Source organism: Saimiri boliviensis, chromosome 6 (genome assembly GCF_048565385.1).
Source record: "Saimiri boliviensis isolate mSaiBol1 chromosome 6, mSaiBol1.pri, whole genome shotgun sequence".
Classification (NCBI taxonomy): Eukaryota; Metazoa; Chordata; class Mammalia; order Primates; family Cebidae; genus Saimiri; species Saimiri boliviensis.
The window spans coordinates 127,137,837-127,157,639 of NC_133454.1; the positions used below are offsets into that span (position 1 = coordinate 127,137,837).

The window sequence follows — 19,803 nt, forward strand, 5'->3', positions numbered from 1 at the left end:
GCCAAGCGGGCACTGGCCACTGAGCCCTCCCCCAAGGAGGCGGGGCTGCGGGCGGAGAGGAAGGGGCGTGGCGAAGCCCGTGCAGGGCGCTGGCGTCGAGCGCGTGACGTCTTTCCTGTGCGCCCCCTAGCGTCTCTGTCGCGCAGGTTTCTCAGCATCTATTCTGTGAAGGTGACAGCGTGAGGTGACCCAGCTGGCCCCCCGCGATGCTGGCGGCACGGCGGCTGCTCGGCGGGTCGCTCCCCGCGCGGATATCTGTGCGTTTCAGCAGCGACACGGTGAGGCCCGGCCTGGCTGGGGCCAGGGGTTTTCGGGGCCGGGTCTCGCGGCCGCGCCTGTGCACGAGCAGTCCCTGGGGTCTATAGTGGCCTCTGGAGAGCCCTTCTCCCCAGGCCGGGTGGGAAGGCTCCCTCTCCTACCTGGTTGAAGTAGGGGAATGGGTCCCAACGGGGGGCCGACTCCCTCGGGCCTCCGGCTCGCTGGCTTCCCTTGTTTCACAGTCCTCCGCCTGGCGTTAAGTTCTGCGGGTTATGAAGCGCCCTGGTTTTGCATTCCCTCCTTGCTACAGCCTTGTAGGGCGTGAAGGGGTCATTGCCCCATTTAGGGACGCGCACCTTCTGATTTCCCGTCCACTGCTCTGCGCCCTGCAGTGGCTGAAAAGTGCTTTTAAAAGGGTGGGAATCCCATCGCCCTCAGCTGGGGCGCTCTCCTCTGCGTCGTGGGGCTCATTTTCACCCCGACGGAGCCCCTCCAGCACCTGTGTGTCCTAGGGAGGCATTTCTTTGTCATCAGTACACATTTTGCCTCTTCAGCCGAGTTGGGAACACAAAGACCCCTGGCCTCACCCAAGTTTCGGTCCAGCAGGGGAGCCAGGCAAGCCAAGGGCCGTGGCACCACAGTCGGCTTTCAAGGCAGTGTGGTGCTGTGATGCAGGTGTGGGCCTTGGCCACCGACAGACCTGGGCTCAAATTCCACCTGCTGCTCTTGCCTGTGAGATCTTCCATAAGTTCCTTTTGCTCTGAGCCTCAGTTTTCTCCTCTGTGAAACAGAGGAGATCATTCCTATCAGAGCTGTTTTGAGGTTGAAATGGGATTTTGGATGTAAAATGCTTCTGTCCAGTACCTGCTGAACAAAATGCTTACTAATGGCTGGGCGCAGTGGCTCATGCCTGGAATCCCAGCACTTTGGGAGGCTGAGGTGAGCAGATCACTTGAGGTCAGGAATTCGAGACCATCCTGGTCAATATGGTGAAACCCCATCTCTAGTAACAATGCAAAATTATCCAGGTATGGTGGCAAGTGCCTGTAACCCGAGCTATCCAGAGGCTGAGGCATAAGAATCACTTGAACCTGGGAGGCAGAGGTTGCATGAGCTGAGATCTCAGCACTGCACTTCAGCCTGGGGAGCACAGCAAGAATCCATCTCAAAAAAAAAAGACAAAAAAATGCTTACTAAGTGGCAGTGGTAGCTGTGATGCTATAGATGCTTCCCTATCCCTAGCCCATCTCCTACTAAATTGGGGGACCCAAGATTCTGTAGCTTCTGGCCCAATCCCTCATGGCCCCAGAGCGCTGCTGGGCCTCCTGACCCTCTGTCTCCTCAGGCAGCACCCAAGAAAACCTCATTTGGCTCACTGAAGGATGAAGACCGGATATTCACCAACCTGTATGGCCGGCATGACTGGAGGTAAGACAGTGCCCTTAGCCTGCTGGGTCCCAGAGCAAGGCGTCCCCTTCACTGCCTTCCCTACTCTGTCCAGGCTGAAAGGTGCCCTGAGTCGAGGTGACTGGTACAAGACAAAGGAGATCCTGTTGAAGGGGCCTGACTGGATCCTGGGCGAGATCAAGACATCGGGTTTGCGGGGCCGTGGGGGTGCTGGCTTCCCCACGGGCCTCAAGTGGAGCTTCATGAATAAGCCTTCAGATGGCAGGTGTGGGGGTGGGCGGGGCAGATGTAGCTGTGGGAGAGACCTTGTGGGTGGCTGAGGCTTCCCTGGGCCTTTGGGCTCTTTCCTCAGAGACATAGCAGGAACGAGGTAGGCATATGTTCCCCAGGCCTTAGGTGGGTGAGACTTACTCTGGACTTCCACAGGGGAGACTTATGCAGCAGAATCCACACATGATATTGACTCAGGCAGACTTAGTTCAAATCCTAGCTCTGCCTCCTAAACATAGAGCTTTGGGCAATTTCCCGGCCTTTGTGAACCTTAGTTTCCTTTTTGTAAATAGCACAGTAATAGCATTCAAGAATTAAAGAGATAATGTTCCCACAGCTTTTGGCCTATACGCTGGTTGGCACACAAAGCAAATGATAAACGTCACCTGCTTTACCTCCTTTTGGTTTTGGTGGTGGAGCTTGAGGAATGCTGTTTGTCACCAAGAGCAGAATCTGGCTCTCAGGGGCAGACACAGGAGAGATTTTTGAATGAGCTGAATGAAGACCTTTCTTGTGGTTGTAGCTGCCCAAAGAGGGAACAGGCAGTGAGCTCCCTGTCATTGGTGGTGAGCAAGCAGAGCCCTGGGACATGTTGGGAGGGCAGTGAGGGATTGGCTGTCAGAGGAGACATCTTTGAGGCCTCCCTGGGTGGAGTAGGGTGGCATGGAGTTGAAGACTCAGTGCTGGTGGCCCTGTATCCTGTCTGACCTGTGGACCCTGCAGGCCCAAGTATCTGGTGGTGAACGCAGATGAGGGGGAGCCGGGCACCTGCAAAGACCGGGAGATAATGCGCCATGATCCTCACAAGCTGGTGGAAGGCTGCCTGGTGGGGGGCCGGGCCATGGGCGCCCGCGCCGCCTATATCTATATCCGAGGGGAGTTCTACAATGAGGCCTCCAATCTGCAGGTGAGCAGGGAGAGACTGGACAGATAAGGTGCTCAGTGTGCACACACGCCCCTCACCCAGCACAGTTCTTAGGTGTTAGCACCTGGTCTCTCAGTGGTTGAACTGGGGAGTGGTGGCCAGTCCTGGATGCATCCCAAATGGGACTTGGCTCCCAAAGCCGCCTTCCAGGGCTCCTAATGCTGCTGGTATAAAAAAAAAAAAAAAAAAAATTTTTTTTTTTTTTTGCTTTAAAAATGCAGTATTGTACTAACAAGTAGCAATAAGAAAGAAACTAAATGGAACTATATGTTTAGGAAGAGAGCTGAATAACTATGAATAGAAATAACTGCTATTTGGAGAAAATACATTATGTTCATTGCTTGGAACCATGAATAATATATCTGTAGGAAATAGAGAAAAATATAATAGGTTAAGACGATAAGGATATAGACAATTACTTTTTTTTTTTTTTTTGAGACGGAGTTTCGCTCTTGTTACCCAGGCTGGAGTGCAATGGCGCGATCTCGGCTCACCGCAACCTCCGCCTCCTGGGTTCAGGCAATTCTCCTGTCTCAGCCTCCTGAGTAGCTGGGATTACAGGCATGCGCCACCATGCCCAGCTAATTTTTTGCACTTTTAGTAGAGACGGGGTTTCACCATATTGACCAGGATGGTCTCGATCTCTCGACCTCGTGATCCACCCGCCTCGGCCTCCCAACGTGCTGGGATTACAGGCTTGAGCCACCGCGCCCGGCCGGCAATTACTTTTTTTTTGAGACAGAGTGTTACTCTGTTGCCCAGCCTGGAATGCAGTGGCGTAATCTCAGCTTACTGCAACCTCCACCTCCCGGGTTCAGGTGATTCTTTGCCTCAGCTTCCTGTGTAGCCGGGATTATAGGCGCTCGCCACCGCGCCCGGCTAATTTTGCATTTTTGGTAGAGATGGGGTTTCACCAATGTTGGCCAGGCTGGTTTCAAACTCCTGACCTTAGATGATCCACCTGCCTTGTCCTCCCAAAGTGCTGGAATTATAGGAGTGAGCCACCGCACCTGGCCTACATTTTTATTTTTAATTTTATAAAGACTTATTTTTCCTTAGAAACTGGGGTAGTTAGGAGACCTGATAATATCTACTTCGCGTTTATTTTCTTGGAATCAAAGCAGCTTACTTATGTGTTCCTTCTTGCATGTCTGTTTCAGATCATAGTCAAGTTTTTCATTTTGTTTTACTTTTCATAGCAGGAGCATTAGTAGCCTCACTGTGGGAGGCCTTCGAGGGCTTCCTGACTCCTGAAGTTACAGGCTGGCTCCTGGGCTGGGGTGGGCCGGGGAGCTCACACCTTTGCCCTGCAGGTGGCCATCCGAGAGGCCTATGAAGCAGGTCTGATTGGCAAGAATGCCTGTGGCTCTGGCTATGATTTTGACGTGTTTGTGGTGCGCGGGGCTGGGGCCTACATCTGTGGAGAGGAGACGGCACTCATCGAGTCCATCGAGGGCAAGCAGGGCAAGCCCCGCCTGAAGCCCCCCTTCCCCGCAGACGTGGGTAAGGCCCGGCATGATCCTGGGTCACACTGTGTCCTGTGACACCCAGGAGGTGGCTAGGCTCCCCGTGGGTTGTTCTTTAGGGATTCCTGAGCGCCTTCTGGGCTGGGGCCAGATAGAGAGTAGGCTGGCTCAACTCACAGGCTCCCCCAGGGCCGCCTGCAGTCCCTCCTGCCTCGGCACTGTCCGTGCTGCTCTGTGGCTCCACCTCCACAGTGCCTGTTCTGGGGCTAAGGGCGTGGTGGTGAACGAGGCAGTGCGGCATCTCTGGAGTGTGGGGTTCAGCAGGGATAAGAATGATAAGGAGATATTAGAGCAGGGGCTCTGCCATGGGAGCAGGACCCTGGGACACACCTCCCTGCCAGGGAATCTGCACCACCCCCAGCAGCCACCAGTTCTCTTCCCATTTCCCTGAAGGAGTGTTCGGCTGCCCCACAACTGTGGCCAACGTGGAGACAGTGGCAGTGTCTCCCACCATCTGCCGCCGTGGGGGTACCTGGTTTGCTGGCTTTGGCAGAGAGCGCAACTCAGGCACCAAACTATTCAACATCTCTGGCCACGTCAACCACCCTTGCACTGTGGAGGAGGAGATGTCGGTGCCCCTGAAGGAACTGATTGAGAAGCATGCTGGTAAGGCCTGGGGCCAGTGAGGTGTGGGGGGAGCAGGGGAGCACAGATGTCCGGGAAGAGGGCCTGGGCGGGAGTGGGGGGCAGGGGAGCACAGATGTCCAGGAAGAGGGCCTGGGCGGGAGGGCTCAGGAGACGGGGCTGGGTCTAGGGGCTGACGAAGGGACTGGGCTCAGGACTAGGCAGGTGTGCCAGCTCCAGTGCTGACCCTGTATCCCTTTGGGGACTGACTTGGGGCCCCAGGGGGTGTCACTGGTGGCTGGGACAACCTCCTTGCTGTGATCCCTGGTGGCTCCTCTACCCCACTGATCCCCAAGTCTGTGTGTGAGACTGTGCTGATGGACTTCGACGCACTGGTGCAGGCACAGACAGGCCTGGGCACAGCCGCGGTGATCGTCATGGACTGCTCGGTAAGGGCTCACCCACCAGCCTGGTCCTTGCCATATGCCCTCCCTGGGCCTCCCAGAAAGCCCTCTTGCCAGCACTCAGGCCTCAGTTCCTGTAGGCTGAGATAGAAGCAAGGTGGGAGAGGAGGGAAGAAGGCCGCTCTGGGGAGAATGCCCCGGAGTCTGGGCAGCACAGGGGGCCCAGGGAGGCTGGAGGAGGCCAGACGCTGGGTGGGCTGGGAAGAGTTTCTGGAACTGGGGGAGGGCCTGCTGCTAGGGGGCTGAGGCCCAGGCTTCTGTCTGGCCTTGGGTGCCTGCTAATTGCCCCTTGTCACCCAGACGGACATCGTGAAAGCCATCGCCCGCCTCATTGAGTTCTATAAGCATGAGAGCTGTGGCCAGTGCACCCCATGCCGCGAGGGTGAGCATCGGGCAGGTTGGGGTTTGCTTGCCGTGGCCTCACTTAACCGCCACCCCACCATGTGGCCCTCACCCCTCAAGTGCCACCCCACATCCTGGCTGGGGAGATCATCACACCCTCTCTTGTGGCTGTGGCTGCAGGTGTGGACTGGATGAACAAGGTGATGGCTCGTTTTGTGAGGGGGGACGCCCAGCCAGCCGAGATCGACTCCCTGTGGGAGATCAGCAAGCAGATCGAAGGCCACACCATCTGTGCTCTGGGTGACGGGGCCGCCTGGCCTGTGCAGGTGCTCACTGCCCTTCTGCACAGCACGGAGGGTGGGTGGCGCCAGGGGCCCAGGGTGTCGGGGGATTTTTGGACTCTTGTTTCACTGTCTCCCCCCACCGACCCCAGGGTCTGATCCGCCACTTTCGGCCGGAGCTGGAGGAGCGGATGCAGCGGTTTGCCCAACAGCACCAGGCCCGGCAGACTGCCTGTTAGCCCGCCACCCTGGCCTGCTGTCCTGCGTCTGTCCGTCTGGAATGCTGGACAATAAAGCGAGTGCCACCCACCCTCTGCTGCAGCTGCTGTGACTGTGCTCTTAACCCTTTACCCAGGTCCCTTTACAGGCTCCTCAAGGGTGGGAGGGGAGAACAGGGCTCAGTCTGGCTCATGGCCAGAGAAAGGACAGGCTCTCGTCCGGCTTGAAGGAGATGTTTATTTCGGCTCTATGATTCGGGTCGGGTGAATGTGACAGCGGGGAGAGAGGAAACACCCTCTGACTGGGGGTTGGGCATGGTGGGCGAGGCAGCCCCAGGCTCCACCATTTTTGTGGGGATGTTTCAGGCAGCCATAGTGGAGGGCGGTAGGCAGGGCCCATGGGCTAGTCGCCGAGCTGGACAGGCCTGCTGTCCAGCAGGTGCCACAGCTCCAGGCGGTGGTCATTGTGGCCCAGGCACTCAAGCCAGTGTCGCAGGCGCTCCCCACTGGCATGACTGCCCAGCTGCACCCCGCCTGCCATGAGGGATGGGTCAGAAACTGCCAGGAGCCTACCAGGCCCCCACCCCAGCGCCTCACGTTCCCACTCACCAATAAAGTCGTCAGCTGTGCCCAAGTCATAGTCCACACAGACACCAGCAGCGTCTTCTGGGCCAGCTCTTCCTGTGGGCCTGAGTAGAAGAATTCCTGCAGGGAGAAGGGCAGAGAGGCGGGAGGGAGGTGGCCTAGGCTCTCACAGCTTAAGAATCAGGCCCCAGGAGGGGAGTGGGTCAGCATGTCAAGGCCAGGATTGGCGGGAAACTGCCTGGCATGGGATTACCTCATTGAACTCTGGGTTCAGGGTCTTCCTGTTAACACTGGTCTTGAATTTAGATTTCTTCCCTGTATTTGGATGCAGGATTGGTGGATTAGGTGTGGCCCTGGAGAGGTGAGGAGCCACGGCCTTACCCTTACCTCCTGCCTGCCCACCCCATTCACACTCACAGGCGCACGAAGGGGTCCGAGTAACCGTTGGCATCCATGGGGGCTAGGTGGGCGCAGCGCAGCACACCCACCAGCAGGCCGCCCCGCTAAGAGCTGTAGCACAGCGACAGCAGGACACGCCCTCGTTCCTCCCCGGCCACCTGCAGGTGTAGGCTGAGGTCTGCCCCCATCCAGCCCAGAGCCCACCCCCTTTAGCCTCCGCACTCTGGACAGGAAAGCTCAACCTGGCTCCAAAGAAATTAGTAGCCAATGACTTCATTTCCCAATGCAGCCACTCGCCCAGTGCTCTGGAATCGGCACCTGGGTCATATGTACCCTCCAGGGCCTTGCTGACCATGTGACCAGGGAGCTCAGCATGTGTCATGGAGGGGAAGGGAACTGGCTGACTTGCCAGTAGCTCCCTAAGTGGCTGCCTATCCGGTGCCATAGCCACCCCTGCAGGCCCGCGGCTCTGGGAGGATGTTCACCTCCCAAGGAGAAGCAGATCTCCTCAATTCCCAAACCCCACCCTTTTCACCCCACACTGCCCTGGGGACCAGAGCTGAGTATCCTTTGCCACTGAGCCCTGGTGCTTCTGAACAGGTTCAGGGAGGAAGCCTGGGGAAGACACACAGCTATCACCAGGGGGTGGGTTTCCATTTGCAGAGAGCCCCCCACCTTGCTCACAGGCGGCTCTCAGGTACACAGGAGTGCTCAGTGAGCACCCACCATGCTCCGGGCACTCATGTCCTTGGGCTCTGGGGTGGAGGTGGGGTGGAGGTGGGGCTGGTGCTAGGTGAAGTGGCCCATTCGGGCCACCTTTGGCCTCAGCCACTTGGGCTTAGCTAATCAACAGCTACAGCAACTTGTGGTTCCAGCAGGGGGCAGGTGCCCAGCACTTTGGAGAGGAGCTGGTAGGGGGCCCTGCTCTCAGCCTCCCAGCTGCCCCTCCCTTACCAAGCCATAGGAGTTCTGGCCAGGTCTTTTGACTCCAGTGATGTCAAAGAAAGCCCTGCAGTCACCCTCACTGCCTCCAGACAAGGGCCTGTCTAGGACAGCCTGCCCCAGGAGTCACCCCCACACTGCCCCCAGGGCCAGACCATAGCCAGGGAACCCCACCCATCTGTCCTCTCTCCCACTGCGCCCAGCCTCCCAATTCGGGCCATGGACAAATGCCACCAGTTTCAGCCTCAAGGTTGCCTGGGTCTCTCTGCCCAACTGTGTCCCTGAGGCCTCTGCTTGTCCCAATGCCCCATAGCTCCTCTGGGCCACCCTGGCAAGGGAGTCACCCTCACTTTGCCACTGGGGGCCTGGGTGTCCCCTGGGGCAATGAGGGCTCACAGGGCCTATAAGAGCTGACCTCAGGTTCCTCCAAGCCCCTATTCCCCTGCCACCCCAGGCCTGCGCCCTCATCCCTGCTCAGCCCAGCTGTCCTACCCACCTGATAGAGGGACATGCCACGGGCCGTTTCCAGACTCTTGGGCCTCTTGGTCTGAAAGGGCAGAGAGCCCGGTCATCCTGGCCAGATGCTGCCCCTCCCTGCTCCTCCCCTCCAGATCCCCCATCGAAAGGTTCCTGGCCCCTGCAGCCCCGCCCTGTGCTCCAGCCCCACTCACAGCCTCCACTTCTCCAGACAGATGTCGAAGCTCCTGGCTTGGTTGGGCACCAGCTTCCTCAGGGGTACCCGCAGCTCCCCCGGGGGGGGTGCCCGCCGCCGTCGCCACAACCATGGGTCTTCACATACACATAGCCTGGTGGCCACCCAGGTCAGAACTGACCAGGACAACCCCATCTCTCTGCCCCACCCCCAGGTGGCCCAGGCTGGATCCTCACCTAAGGGTCTTTCGTGCAGCATCCTGGCGGGTGAAGCCATGATAGGTGAGTGTCTCCTCCCAGACAGGTACCTTCGTGGCCCGAACAGTGCGTGTCTGAAGCTGGCTGGCCTAGGGCACAAGCAGGGGGGTCAGGGTCTCTTAGGGCCAAGACTGTCATCCAACCCCCAACCCTGCCTCCCTGATAGGACCCCCTATTTGCACATCCCAGCAACTGGGACCCAGGCCTTGGGCGCAGGAGCCAAGCGGAGCCAGGTGGGTGCCCCAGGCTGGACCTTCGGCCAGAGGGCAGCAGTGGGGGTCTGGGGCTTGCCCTCACCTTGCTGGCCCCTGGCAGCAGACTGGCTTTGACATAGGTGTCCATGGAGCCTGAGGCCAATGGCTTGAGGCCCTAGGAACAGACAGTGGGTATGAGACAGGTCCGTGGCCCAGCCCTGTGTCCCAGGGATACCCACTCCCATACTCACCTTGGCATGATGAGCTGTGCAGTACAGGGCACTGTTGTCCGCATCAAAAAGAAGTGTGAACTCCAGGGTGCCCAGGGCAGCTAAGGGCAGGTGGCAGGCAGGGTCACTTCCTACCTCAGCTCAATCTGCCTCTGCCCATGGCACGTGCCTCCTGCCTTGCCCTTCCATGGCCAGATGCCAGTGACACCCCAATCCCCAGCCTGGCTGGGCTGAGCTCAGGGTGTCCCCCTCCTCTCACCCCTACTCACTGCTGTCGTCTGAGTCTCCCTCTAGCTCTGGGTCGGGCTGTGGCTGGGGTGCAGAGCGAATGGCAGGCGCCGCTGCGGAACGAGGGTCCGAAGGGTGCAGGACGGGCTCCGCAAAAGGGTAGAAGTGGGGAAAGTAGTGGGAGATGAGGCGGATGGGCCGGATGGGGCCCGGGCTCACGTCGATGGCATGTGCTCCTGCATGCTCGCCCGGGGAGGCCGCCCACCTTCTGCCACAGTGCCTGCCATGGGGGCCTGGATGGGGTTGGAGGCGCAGAGACTCCGAGAAACGCCTGAGGACTGGGGCTGGGGGGAACACACCCGGCCTCAGAGACAGGGACCTAGAGACAGGGACCTGGGGACAGACGCAGGGTTGGGGGAGGGGCCAGGGGAGTCCCCGGCCTCGGGGTCGTGGCAGACTTTGGAGGGGACCCGGTGTGCGGGAAGTCATCCAGCTCCCAGTCCTTACCGCTCTTGGAGCTACTTCACCTGGTGTGGGTCGCTGCTGCTGGCGCTGGGTGTGCGCTTTTGGGGGCAGAGCCGGTGACTGCCCTGTCCCCAGTGAGCGAGTGTGACCCAGAGCTCAGAACCCACCCAGAGCTCCTTCCTAGCGCTGAGGCCTAGCTTCCCTCCTTCCTCTGCCCCCCTCACAGTTTGTCAAAGGGAGTTATTATTACCACCATCATGTGGCCCTGCGCCCAGGTGAGGAGGCTGGAGGGCTGGAGGTGACAGAGGGCTGTGGGGGTGATGAGTTTGTGGGAAGGAGGGAGCACATGGGGAGGAGGGAAAGGGGCGCATGGGAAGGTGGGAGGGGAGGGAGGTCCGGAGAGGAGATGAGGGGAGGCACAGGAAGGGGCCCCTGTGATCCAGCCCCGCGGTGGTGGCCAGTTTACACTCTGGAACATGAACCAGATCATCCCGCCTCCACCCTTGCTTGGAATAAAATCTGAACCCTTTGGTGAGGCACAGCTCCTTTTCACCTTACCAAGGAGTGTCCCCCGGCATCTCACAGTGAGGCCCTGCTCCCCTCCCAAACTGGGCCACCCTCCCAGCCTTTGACCTGGCCACTCCTGCTCGCCTTTGCTTTCTGCGTCAACCCCTGCAGGGGATCTTGGCTGGTTTTAACCATCCAGCATTCCCTCTCCTCTATTCTCCCCAGTTACTCTTTAAATTTTTAATCCACATAACCGTAGATATTTATGGGGTACAACATGTTCTCATATGATATGTGTAGAAATGTGATTTCTACAATATGCATTTTAGAAAGATTCAGTCAGGCCAAAAAAAAAAAAAAAAAGAAAACACTTGGCCAGGTGTGGTGGCTCACGCCTGTAATCCCAGCACTTTGGGAGGCTGAGGCTGGTGGATTACGAGGTCAGGAGTTCGAGACCATCCTAGCTAACATGGTGAAACCCCGTCTCTACTAAAAATACAAAAAATTAGCTGGGTGTGGTGGTGCACACCTGTAATCCTAGCTACCTGGGAGCTGAGGCGGGAGAATTGCTTGAACCCAGGAGGCGGAGGTTGCAGTGAGCCGAGATTGCCCCATTGCACTCTAGTCTGGGCGAGAGAGTGAGACTCCGTCTCAAGAAATAAATAAATGAGTCTGCGCTGGGCACCATGGAACCTACGCCTCTGGAGCATTTGGTGAGCACCACGTTACCCATGCCTCTGGAGGATTTCGTGCGCACCCTGGACTTCGCCTCCCTTCCGCGCGTTCTGCGGATCACCCAGCTGTACTGGTCTTTGAGACCCATCTATGACATCAGGGGGAACGATTGCTGGCTCGACTTTCGTGACCTGATGAAGATCACCCAGGTTCGCCTCGTGAATGTGATCTATGAGAACCGGAAGTTGAGAATGGTGTACAGGACGCTCAAACTCGACTTCCAGGGCCACTTCATCCCCCTCAACGTCTCTCAGATCTACCAAACCCTGGGGGAGCTGGTCTTTGACACAGAGCGGAGCTCCAAGCAGCAGCTGCCCATTTACGTCATGTTGAAGCTCAGGATTGTCACAGAGGGCAGGGTGGTGAATGACGACGAGGTCCTCATTTTTGAGGCTGTGGTGCAGCGTGACCACACCTCCTGTGCCCGCTGCGTCCTGGTCACAGAGGATGAGCGGGTCATCCTGCACCTGCCCCTAAACCAGAGGGGGCCCTTCAGGATATTGGAAGCCGGTGCTCCTCAAACTCTGCTCCAGGCCCTGCAGGAACTGAATGGCCAGCTCTTCACCTGCCCCACCCTGCCCTGGGACCACATGACCCTGAGGCCCACGTATGAGATCGAAGCCGTCCTGCACAGGCACAGGAAGGTCGTCAGGTTCCTGTCCATGCTGAACATGCACGTGGAGGATGTCACCGCCTCCTCTCAGCACATCCGCTTTTTCCAACAACTGCGGCTGAGTGATGTCCTGGCCCGGGAAGGCCCCTTCCCCCTGTCCGTGGAGATCGTGAAGGTTCCTGAAGAGCATCACATCTTCCTCAGCCCATGGGTGCACTCTTTGGAGACAGGCCAGAGGCTTTGCATCCATGGCGTAGCCTCACCACCCTGGCGGGTCCTGGCCTCAAACAAGGGCCACAGAGAGCCCAGGTACTTCCTGGTGTCAGGGGCCTACCAGGGCAAGATAAGTCTGCGGCCATGGGAGTTCCCCACGGCCTATGACCTCCTGGGTGCATTGGAGCCAGGCCCGCCACTCCGGGTGGTGGCCACAAAGGACTGTGAGGGCGAGAGAGAGGAGAATCCTAAGTTCACATCCCTGGCTGTGGGTGACAGGCTGGAGGTACAGCGGCGTGGCCTGGCTACGGGCTACGTAGCCTGGTCTTGGGCCCGACCCAATGTCGTTGATGTCTTGGTTTGCCAGCGGCTGAGAGACGAGTATGAGGAGGCAGAGAGCCCAGAGCAGGTGCTGCTGCCCCTCCACTGCCCTGGCAGCTTCGTGGAGGAGTTAAGTTCCAGCCAGTGGTACAGCCTGGCAGATCTGCTTGCCCAGTTCTCAATGCCTTGTGAGGTCAGGGTGATGGTCAAGGATCCCAGTTACCCCAGTGACCCTCTGACTGGTGTAGTGGGTCTGCAGCTGGAGGAGAAGATCACAGAGCCCTTCTTGGTGGTCAGCCTGGATTCTGAGCCTGGAATGCGCTTCGAGATCCCTCCCCGGTGGCTGGACCTGACTGTGGAGGCCGAGGTGCAGCCAGACCGGCCAGGGGGGTCTGTGCCCACAGTCACAGTGGAGGAGCTGCCAGACACCTTCTATCACACTCTTCTTCAGAAGTTAGCAGCCTGTGAGATCCAAGCCCCTTAGAGCACCCAGGCCAACTCCCTCCCTGCACAGGTGAGGAAACTGCCCGAAAGGGAAGGAACTTGCCTAATGCCAGAGATCGTCACTGACCCTTTTTGCAGATGATGAGGAACATGATTATGAAGAAATACTTGAGAGCTTTCAGAAAACCATCTGAGTTCTGGAGGAACCGTGCGTCCTAACTGCTGCTTCTCAGGGAATCTGACGCCCGCCAAGCGTTATAAGCCTCTAAAAGACCTCGGGCAAGGCCTCAGAGAAACTGAAGAGCGCACAGGGAATGGCTGTGTGGGGACTGATTTGATGCACACTGCACCAGCTTCCTTCAGGTTCCAGATTCCTGCTACTTAGGGTGGGCTGGTTTGGACCTGACACCCCGCACATGACTCCCTCAGCCTCAGAGCCTTGGGGTGCAGAGCAGCTAGCCGGGTTCCTCAATCCTGCAGCCCCAGCTGTCCCACCGATGGGTGCAGATGCGAATCAGGCCACCAACCTTGGTGATACCAGCGGCTCTCAGTAAAGAGGATTCCATCCTGATCACTGCATGGGAGATTTTGGGGAAGGTTTGCCACCCCGACTCTCACCCCCAAGCTCTAAGCCCCCGGAGGCCTGGACTGTGTTCCTCGTGTCTGGAGCACCTAGCCTGATAGATCCCCATGTGGTAAACAGGGGTCATTAATGTGGGAACCTGGCTTCAAGAGCAGAATCTTAGGACCTTTGGCCCACAAAAGCTGGTGAAATGAGGGCAGCCAATTTAAGAAGACCCTTATGGGCTGGGCGTGGTAGCTCACGGCTGTAATCCAAACACTTTGGAGGCCAAAGTAGGTGAATCGCCTGAGGTCCGGAGTTCAACACCAGCCTGACCAACATGGTTAAACCCCGTCTTTATTCTTAAAAAAAAAAAACAAAAGAAAAGAAAAAAAAGAAAAAAAAAAAAGAAAAGAAAAGAAAAGAAAAAGACCCTTATGGAGACCTGAGTCCGCAGGAAGGTGGTGGGTTACATCAGCTGGTGAAAGAGTTGTGACTATCCAAGATTATTGCATTTTAAAATCAGAATAAAAATGAGCTTCTACGCAAAAAGAAAAAATAAATAAATAAAAATAAATAAATAAATAGAAATAACACTTAAAATGTACTCTTAAAGCGACTGTGAAATACAGAAGGCGTTATCATTAGGGATGTTTGCCATGTTGTGCAGGTAGGACCTTCGCTTACTCTTCCTGACTGGAATTTTGTACCCTAAGAGCAACGTCTCCCCTCTCCAGCCCCTCGTCACCACCATTCTCTCCACTTCTAGTTCAACTTTTTCAGATGCCACATAAAAATGAGACCATCTGGTAATCGTCTTTCTGTGCCTAGCTTATTTCACTTAGCATATCCCGTTGTCACAAATGGCAGAATGTCCATCTTTGTTAAGGCTGGACAGTGTAGACAGACCATCTACCCATCCATCCGTCTGATGCTGGGTGATTGGGTTGCTGCCGTCTTAGCCGTGCTGAATGGCACTGCAGTGAACACGGATGCAGACGCCTCTTCAGCATGCTGACTTCAACTCCCGTGGATACTACCCAGAAGTGGGGTTGCTGGATCACATGGTCGTTCTATTTTTAGTGTTCTAAGGGACTGCCGTATGATTTTCCAAAATGGCTGCGCCCAGTTACCTTCCCCCCGACAGCACATAAGTCTTCCCTCTCTCTGCATCCTCACGAGCCCTTAATCTCCTGTGGATTTGGTAATAGCCTTTCTAACAGGCGTGAGGGGGTGTCTCATTGAGATTTTAACTTGCATTTCCTGCACGATTAGTGATGCTGAGCATTTTTAAATGTCTTCTTTTGGGAAATGCGTGTTCAGGCCCTTTGCCCGTGTTTAAATTGGGGTATTTGTTTCTTGTTATTGACTTGAATTCCTTATTTTGGATGTTAGCCCCTTATCAGGTGTGTGATCTGCAAATATTTTCTCCCATCCTGTAGGCTCTCTCTTCACTTTGTTTCTTTTGCTGTGTAGACGCTTTTTAGTCGGGTGCCAAGCCATTTGTCTATTTTTGTTTTTGATGCCTTTGCTTTTGGGGCCCTATCCAAGAATCATTGCCCAGACCAATGTCTAGAACTTTCCCATATGTTTCCTCCAAGTAGGGTAGCCATTCCAGGGTTTGGTTTTGTTTTTTAAATTTACGACGGGATCTCACTCTGTCACCGAGGCTGGAGTGCAGTGGCACAATCGCAGCTCACTGCAACTTCTGCTTCCTGGGCTAAGCGATCCTCCCACCTCAGTTTCTTGAGTCACTGGGAGTACAGGCGTGCACCACCATGCCTGGCTAATTTTTTTGTTTGTTTGTTTGTATTTTTGTAGAGATGGGGTTTCACTACGTTGCCCAGGCTGGTCTTGAACTCCTCAAGTCACAGTGACCCGGCTTGGCTTCCCAAAGTGCTGGGATTACAGGTATGAGCCATGGTGTCTGGCTCACTTCCGGTTATAGAGCCCATTTCGGGTTGATTTTTGTATAAGGTGTGAACCTCAATTGTTCTTTGGGAACCCCTGTTTCTCAGTCCAGGGAGTTTCCCCTCCTGCCCAGGCAAGCATCCCAGACTATCAATCAATGTTTTGTAAACCTAACTGGCCATGTAATAGGCTCAGGGAAGGACACGTGACTCAAGGCAGGCCAGTGAGGAGCAGTTCTGGGTCAGGTTGGCCGGGAAGGAGCAGCCATGCTTTTTGTTGATGGATGCTGCTGCCCTCTTCTCACACTCTGCACTAGCGACAACCCCCCAGGGCTGAGGCCAGCACAGCAAGAGGACAGCCCTGAGCTCCTGGATCCAGCCCTACCTGAAGCTCATCATGGCAAGTTCAGATCACCCACTCCCTCAACTCTTTCACAGAACCTGGTCTACCTAGTTGATGTAAAATTCCACTACTATCTGTGATTAAGTAATGTGGAATCACATGATTATCTGTGTTACCTGGTCCGAGGTCTCCCCTAGACTGAGCATCCCCTCTGGAGGGCAGGTCAGCATCTGGCTGGTCCATAGCTGTGGCACACACAACAACTGGCACACACGGGCTCTGCACATTAGAGCTCCACACTAACACCCGGCGGCATGGGTGCACCTACTCCTCCCCGGGATCGCAGAGCCCAGCACAGGGTCAGCCAAGCACAGCAGAGAGAACAGGAGCCGCAGGCGGAGACATGGGCAGTGCAGTACCTAAGAGCACTGGGCTGTGGAGTCCGAGAGCCCTGGTTCTAATCCGAGTCTGGGGGCCCTTGAGCAAGATGTCTGTCCTCCCTGAATGCAGTCTCGCCAGCCAGAGACAGTGTTGGCCCCACCTCACGGGCTGTTGTGAGGATGAAATGAATTGACTCCAAGTACTTGGCACCCAGGAAGTGTCCACTGCTGTGGGGAATGGCCTGACTGGAAGGAAGAGCCCCAACCAGCAGCCTGGAGTGGTCTGCCCAAGGTCAGGGCCCCAGTACAGCAGAAGCAGGAGCTCTCGAGCTGTCAAAGGCCTTTATTCAGTCCTGGAGTGGAGCTGGCCTGGCAGGGTGAAGCCAGGGGCTCCTTAGGGTGGGCCAGGCCCTCAGAGCCCCTGGGTTGCCCAAGGCCGGCCAGGCGGGGCTGGTAGGTACCAGGTGCCAGCAGTTGCAGGGCAAACTCAGTGATGACAGCTGTGAGGCCCCAGACCCGGTGTGGTCCATGCAGGAAGACGGGGAGCGTGTAGCGGAAGTGGCCACCCTGGCAGAAGTGGGTGTAGCCCTGATTCCGTGTCTGCAGCAGGTGGGCCAGCGGCAGTGCGAACACCTCATCCACCTGCAGGCAGGAGGCAGAGACGGTAGACAGAGAACTGGAACCACCCAGCCACATCCCCCAGCTCACCTCTTCGGGGTTGGGCCTGAGGCTCTGGGGATCCAGGGGGCCCACACCGGCAAGTACTGGCACCACAGTGGCCTTTTGCTGGGGAAGAGGGCAGGTAGTCAGAGAAGACGGCTTCAGCTGGGTTTGAAGGCTGGCAAGGAGCATGTAAGAGGAAGGCCCTCTTTGCCAAGCACAGGCCTTTGGCAGTCATGTTCGGGTCCACCCGTGTCCTCCAGCCATGTCGACTGACTCGGGTCCCCTCAAATGCACTAGACCTGTTCCCTCTGCTTAGGACAATCTCCCGCTTGGCTTTCAAGCCTTGATTCAATCCCTGCCCACTCCACGAAGCTTCCCTGACTCTAATCCACCAAGCTGGGTGGGGCTGGCACACCCCATCACCCTGGGCCACCTCTACTGAGGACACCAGAGCCTCCCCAATCCCTTCCTGAGGGGTGCATGGGGTGGCACATGTGACCGGGCAGGTTTGGGGCGCCCCTCCACACTACACCTGTAGGGGGTCCACGACCATTCTGGTCTCTGGGGGCCCAGCTCCAGGGCAGCCACAGAGTGAGTGAGTGGGGTGGGGTGGCCTCAGCCAGGTGGCTCACCCGATCATACACAGGCCGCAGCAGGCCCCACACGTGCTCCTGGGGCACTGCCAGGCCCAGCTCCTCCTGGGTTTCCCGCAGGGCCGTGTGCACCACGTCTTGGTCAGCTGGGTCGCACTTGCCGCCTGGGAAACTAAACAGACACAGGGAGTCTGGTCCTTGGACTCGGGGCCACGGAGAGGTCGGGGTGTCGGTAGTGCAGGGGGGCCAGCGGCCCACCGAGGCATCGCTCCGCCACTGTCCCTCATTTGCTGGGAGGCCTCAGGCAAGCCTCCCGACCTCTGGAGAGCAGTTTACCTCCCTGAGCAATGGGGATAAGGGAGAGAGGCCCGGGGCAGCGCAGGTTAGGAGGGTCTGCAGCAAGTGCAAGAAGATCCTGGGGCTCGGATAACCGAATCCGGCCTGCGGTGGCCCCCGAAGCGGGGCCCCAACCTCTCCGTAGTCGCCGGCAGGGGGCGGCGTTCTCCTTCGCAGAACAGCTCCGAGGGGTGTCCCGGGCCGAGGCGGGCGCGCTGGGAGGCGCGTGAGGGGCGCGGGCGCCAGGTTTGGCGCACGGGAGCCGAGGGACGCAGATCGCTGACCCCTTGCCGCAGCCTGTGGGCGGAGGGGCTCTCCCCAGACCCATTTTACAGAGGCGCAAACCGAGGCTCGAGGGACTGAGTGCCCTGCCCGAGGTCCCTGTCAACCCCGGGCTCCGGCGGCCTCTGGCAGAAGGGTGGGGAGTTCCCGGCCGCTGTACCTGACGTCGCCCTGGTGTCTCCCAGTCAGGCGGCTGGACCGCAGAGTGTACAGCAGCGCCGGGACCCCGCTCACTGAGCAGAGCGGCACGAGCACCGCGGCCGAAGCAGGCCGCGCGCGGAGCCGGGCCGTGGCCGTCGCCAGCAGCCGGCGACAGCGCAGCTCGCCCTCGGCCGACAGGCAGTCGGGCAGCATATCAAGTCCGGCGCGGCCCGGACACCTAGAGCGCGGGGTCGGGCTAAAGCAGCGGACGGACGGGGCGGGACGAGGGAAGGGACGGGGCGGGGCAAGGGAAGCGGTGGGGCGGGGCGAGGGCGGGGCGGGGCGAGGGAAAGGGCGGGACGAGGGGAGGGACGGGGCGGGGCGAAGCGGTGCGGGGCGAGGGCGGGGCGGGCAGGGCGGGGCGGGGCGAGAGAAGGGGCGGGGCGGAGCAAGGGTAGGGTAGGGGCGGGGCGGGGCGGGGCGGGCGGAGAGGCGCGCTCGGCCCGGGTCGCTGGGCAGCACGATGGGGAGCCGACCCAAAGCGTCCCGCCCTGGGGTGCTGAGCAGCTGCGGCGGCGTGAGCGCGGCCTCGGCAGGACGTGGCTTGTGGGCGGGGCCTGTCCGGAGGCGTGGATGGGGAGGAGCCTGTCCGGGGGCGGGGCCTGCTTGAAGGCGGGGCCTCGGTGGGACGCGTTGAAGCCCCTAGATGGGAGGGAGGGCGGCGGGGCGGGGCCTGCGCGGGAGCCGGACCGGGAAGTTACTGCGAGAAGGCGGCCGGGCCTTATAGGCAGTCGAGGCCTGAGCGAGCTGGGGGCGGGGCCTGGATCGGAGCTTTCGTTCCAAAGGACTCGGGGAGCGCGAGGGTGGGGCCTTCCGGGGGCGTGGCCGGAAAGGCGTGGCCAGGCGGACTAGGCTTCCGGCAGGGATGGGCCGGGGGCGTGGCCTCCGGGGGACAGGCGGCGCGGGTTGGGAGGACCCGTCGGGTGTGTCCTCCGAGCTCCTGGAACAACTCGAAGCGTGAAGTGCCCGGCGACCGGCTTCGGCCCCCCTGCCCCTTGGGTTCTGGCGTTGGGTGTCTGCTGTTGAGGCTCCGCGCCCCCCGCGGGTCCGTCCCTCCGCCAGGGGCTCCGGGATGTACGGAGCCGGGATCCCACGGGGACGCCACTCCAGGAGCCCGAGGTCGATGGGGCGCGGGAGGAGCGTCCGGCCCGGCCCTCCCTCCTGTCCTTCTTCTGGGAGGAGACAAGACTCCTCGCGCTGCCCCTAGTCTTGTCTTCCCTTCAGGCTCCGTCGGCCTCCAGCCCCAGACCTTTGATCTCCTTGTCCCACCATCCGCAGCTCTTCTCCCTTCCTGCCTTGAGTCTTGATCGGATTCTCAAATCCCTCCCTCGTCCCCACCTTGGCCCCTGTGGTCATATGACTACTTGGTTCTGCAGTCTTCTGCCAGACCCCGGGCTTGGGGACCAGATGACCCCAGCCTTGCACACAGCATTCAAACGCGGGGTGGAGGGTGTCAGCCATGCTCTGCTGTGTGACCTTGAGCAGGTCACGCG

The 19,803-nt window shown here is 58.5% G+C and overlaps 3 protein-coding genes across 5 annotated transcripts; 1 reads left to right on the forward strand and 2 right to left on the reverse strand.

Annotated features, from left to right (window-relative positions):
• Nucleotides 1-96: 96 nt before the first annotated feature.
• On the forward strand, nt 97-6,346 carry NDUFV1 (NADH:ubiquinone oxidoreductase core subunit V1). Its single transcript, XM_039470993.2, has 10 exons — nt 97-278; nt 1,604-1,686; nt 1,760-1,930; nt 2,659-2,842; nt 4,174-4,363; nt 4,780-4,992; nt 5,233-5,399; nt 5,715-5,796; nt 5,937-6,082; nt 6,190-6,346. Exons 1-10 carry the CDS (start codon nt 207-209, stop codon nt 6,274-6,276), a joined length of 1,395 nt encoding a protein of 464 aa, XP_039326927.1. The 5' UTR covers nt 97-206; the 3' UTR covers nt 6,277-6,346.
• Nucleotides 6,347-7,218: 872 nt separating this feature from the next.
• Nucleotides 7,219-10,238, reverse strand: LOC101047223 (double C2-like domain-containing protein gamma). The gene is made up of 7 exons (XM_074401775.1): nt 9,784-10,238; nt 9,536-9,615; nt 9,388-9,459; nt 9,070-9,179; nt 8,853-8,987; nt 8,678-8,728; nt 7,219-7,397 (listed from the first exon to the last, which is right to left on the reverse strand). Exons 1-7 carry the CDS (start codon nt 10,229-10,231, stop codon nt 7,301-7,303), a joined length of 993 nt encoding a protein of 330 aa, XP_074257876.1. The 5' UTR covers nt 10,232-10,238; the 3' UTR covers nt 7,219-7,300.
• A 6,325-nt stretch (nt 10,239-16,563) lies between these two features.
• NUDT8 (nudix hydrolase 8) lies at nt 16,564-18,549 on the reverse strand. Of its 3 annotated transcripts, XM_003941189.4 has the most exons (4): nt 18,270-18,549; nt 17,531-17,663; nt 16,944-17,021; nt 16,564-16,877 (listed from the first exon to the last, which is right to left on the reverse strand). In XM_003941189.4, exons 1-4 carry the CDS (start codon nt 18,461-18,463, stop codon nt 16,569-16,571), a joined length of 714 nt encoding a protein of 237 aa, XP_003941238.1. In that variant the 5' UTR covers nt 18,464-18,549; the 3' UTR covers nt 16,564-16,568. The 3 variants fall into 3 exon arrangements, with proteins under 3 accessions (XP_003941238.1, XP_010350247.1, XP_010350246.1); XM_010351945.3 differs by lacking the exon at nt 16,944-17,021; XM_010351944.3 differs by having other exon boundaries at nt 16,564-17,021.
• Nucleotides 18,550-19,803: the final 1,254 nt, after the last annotated feature.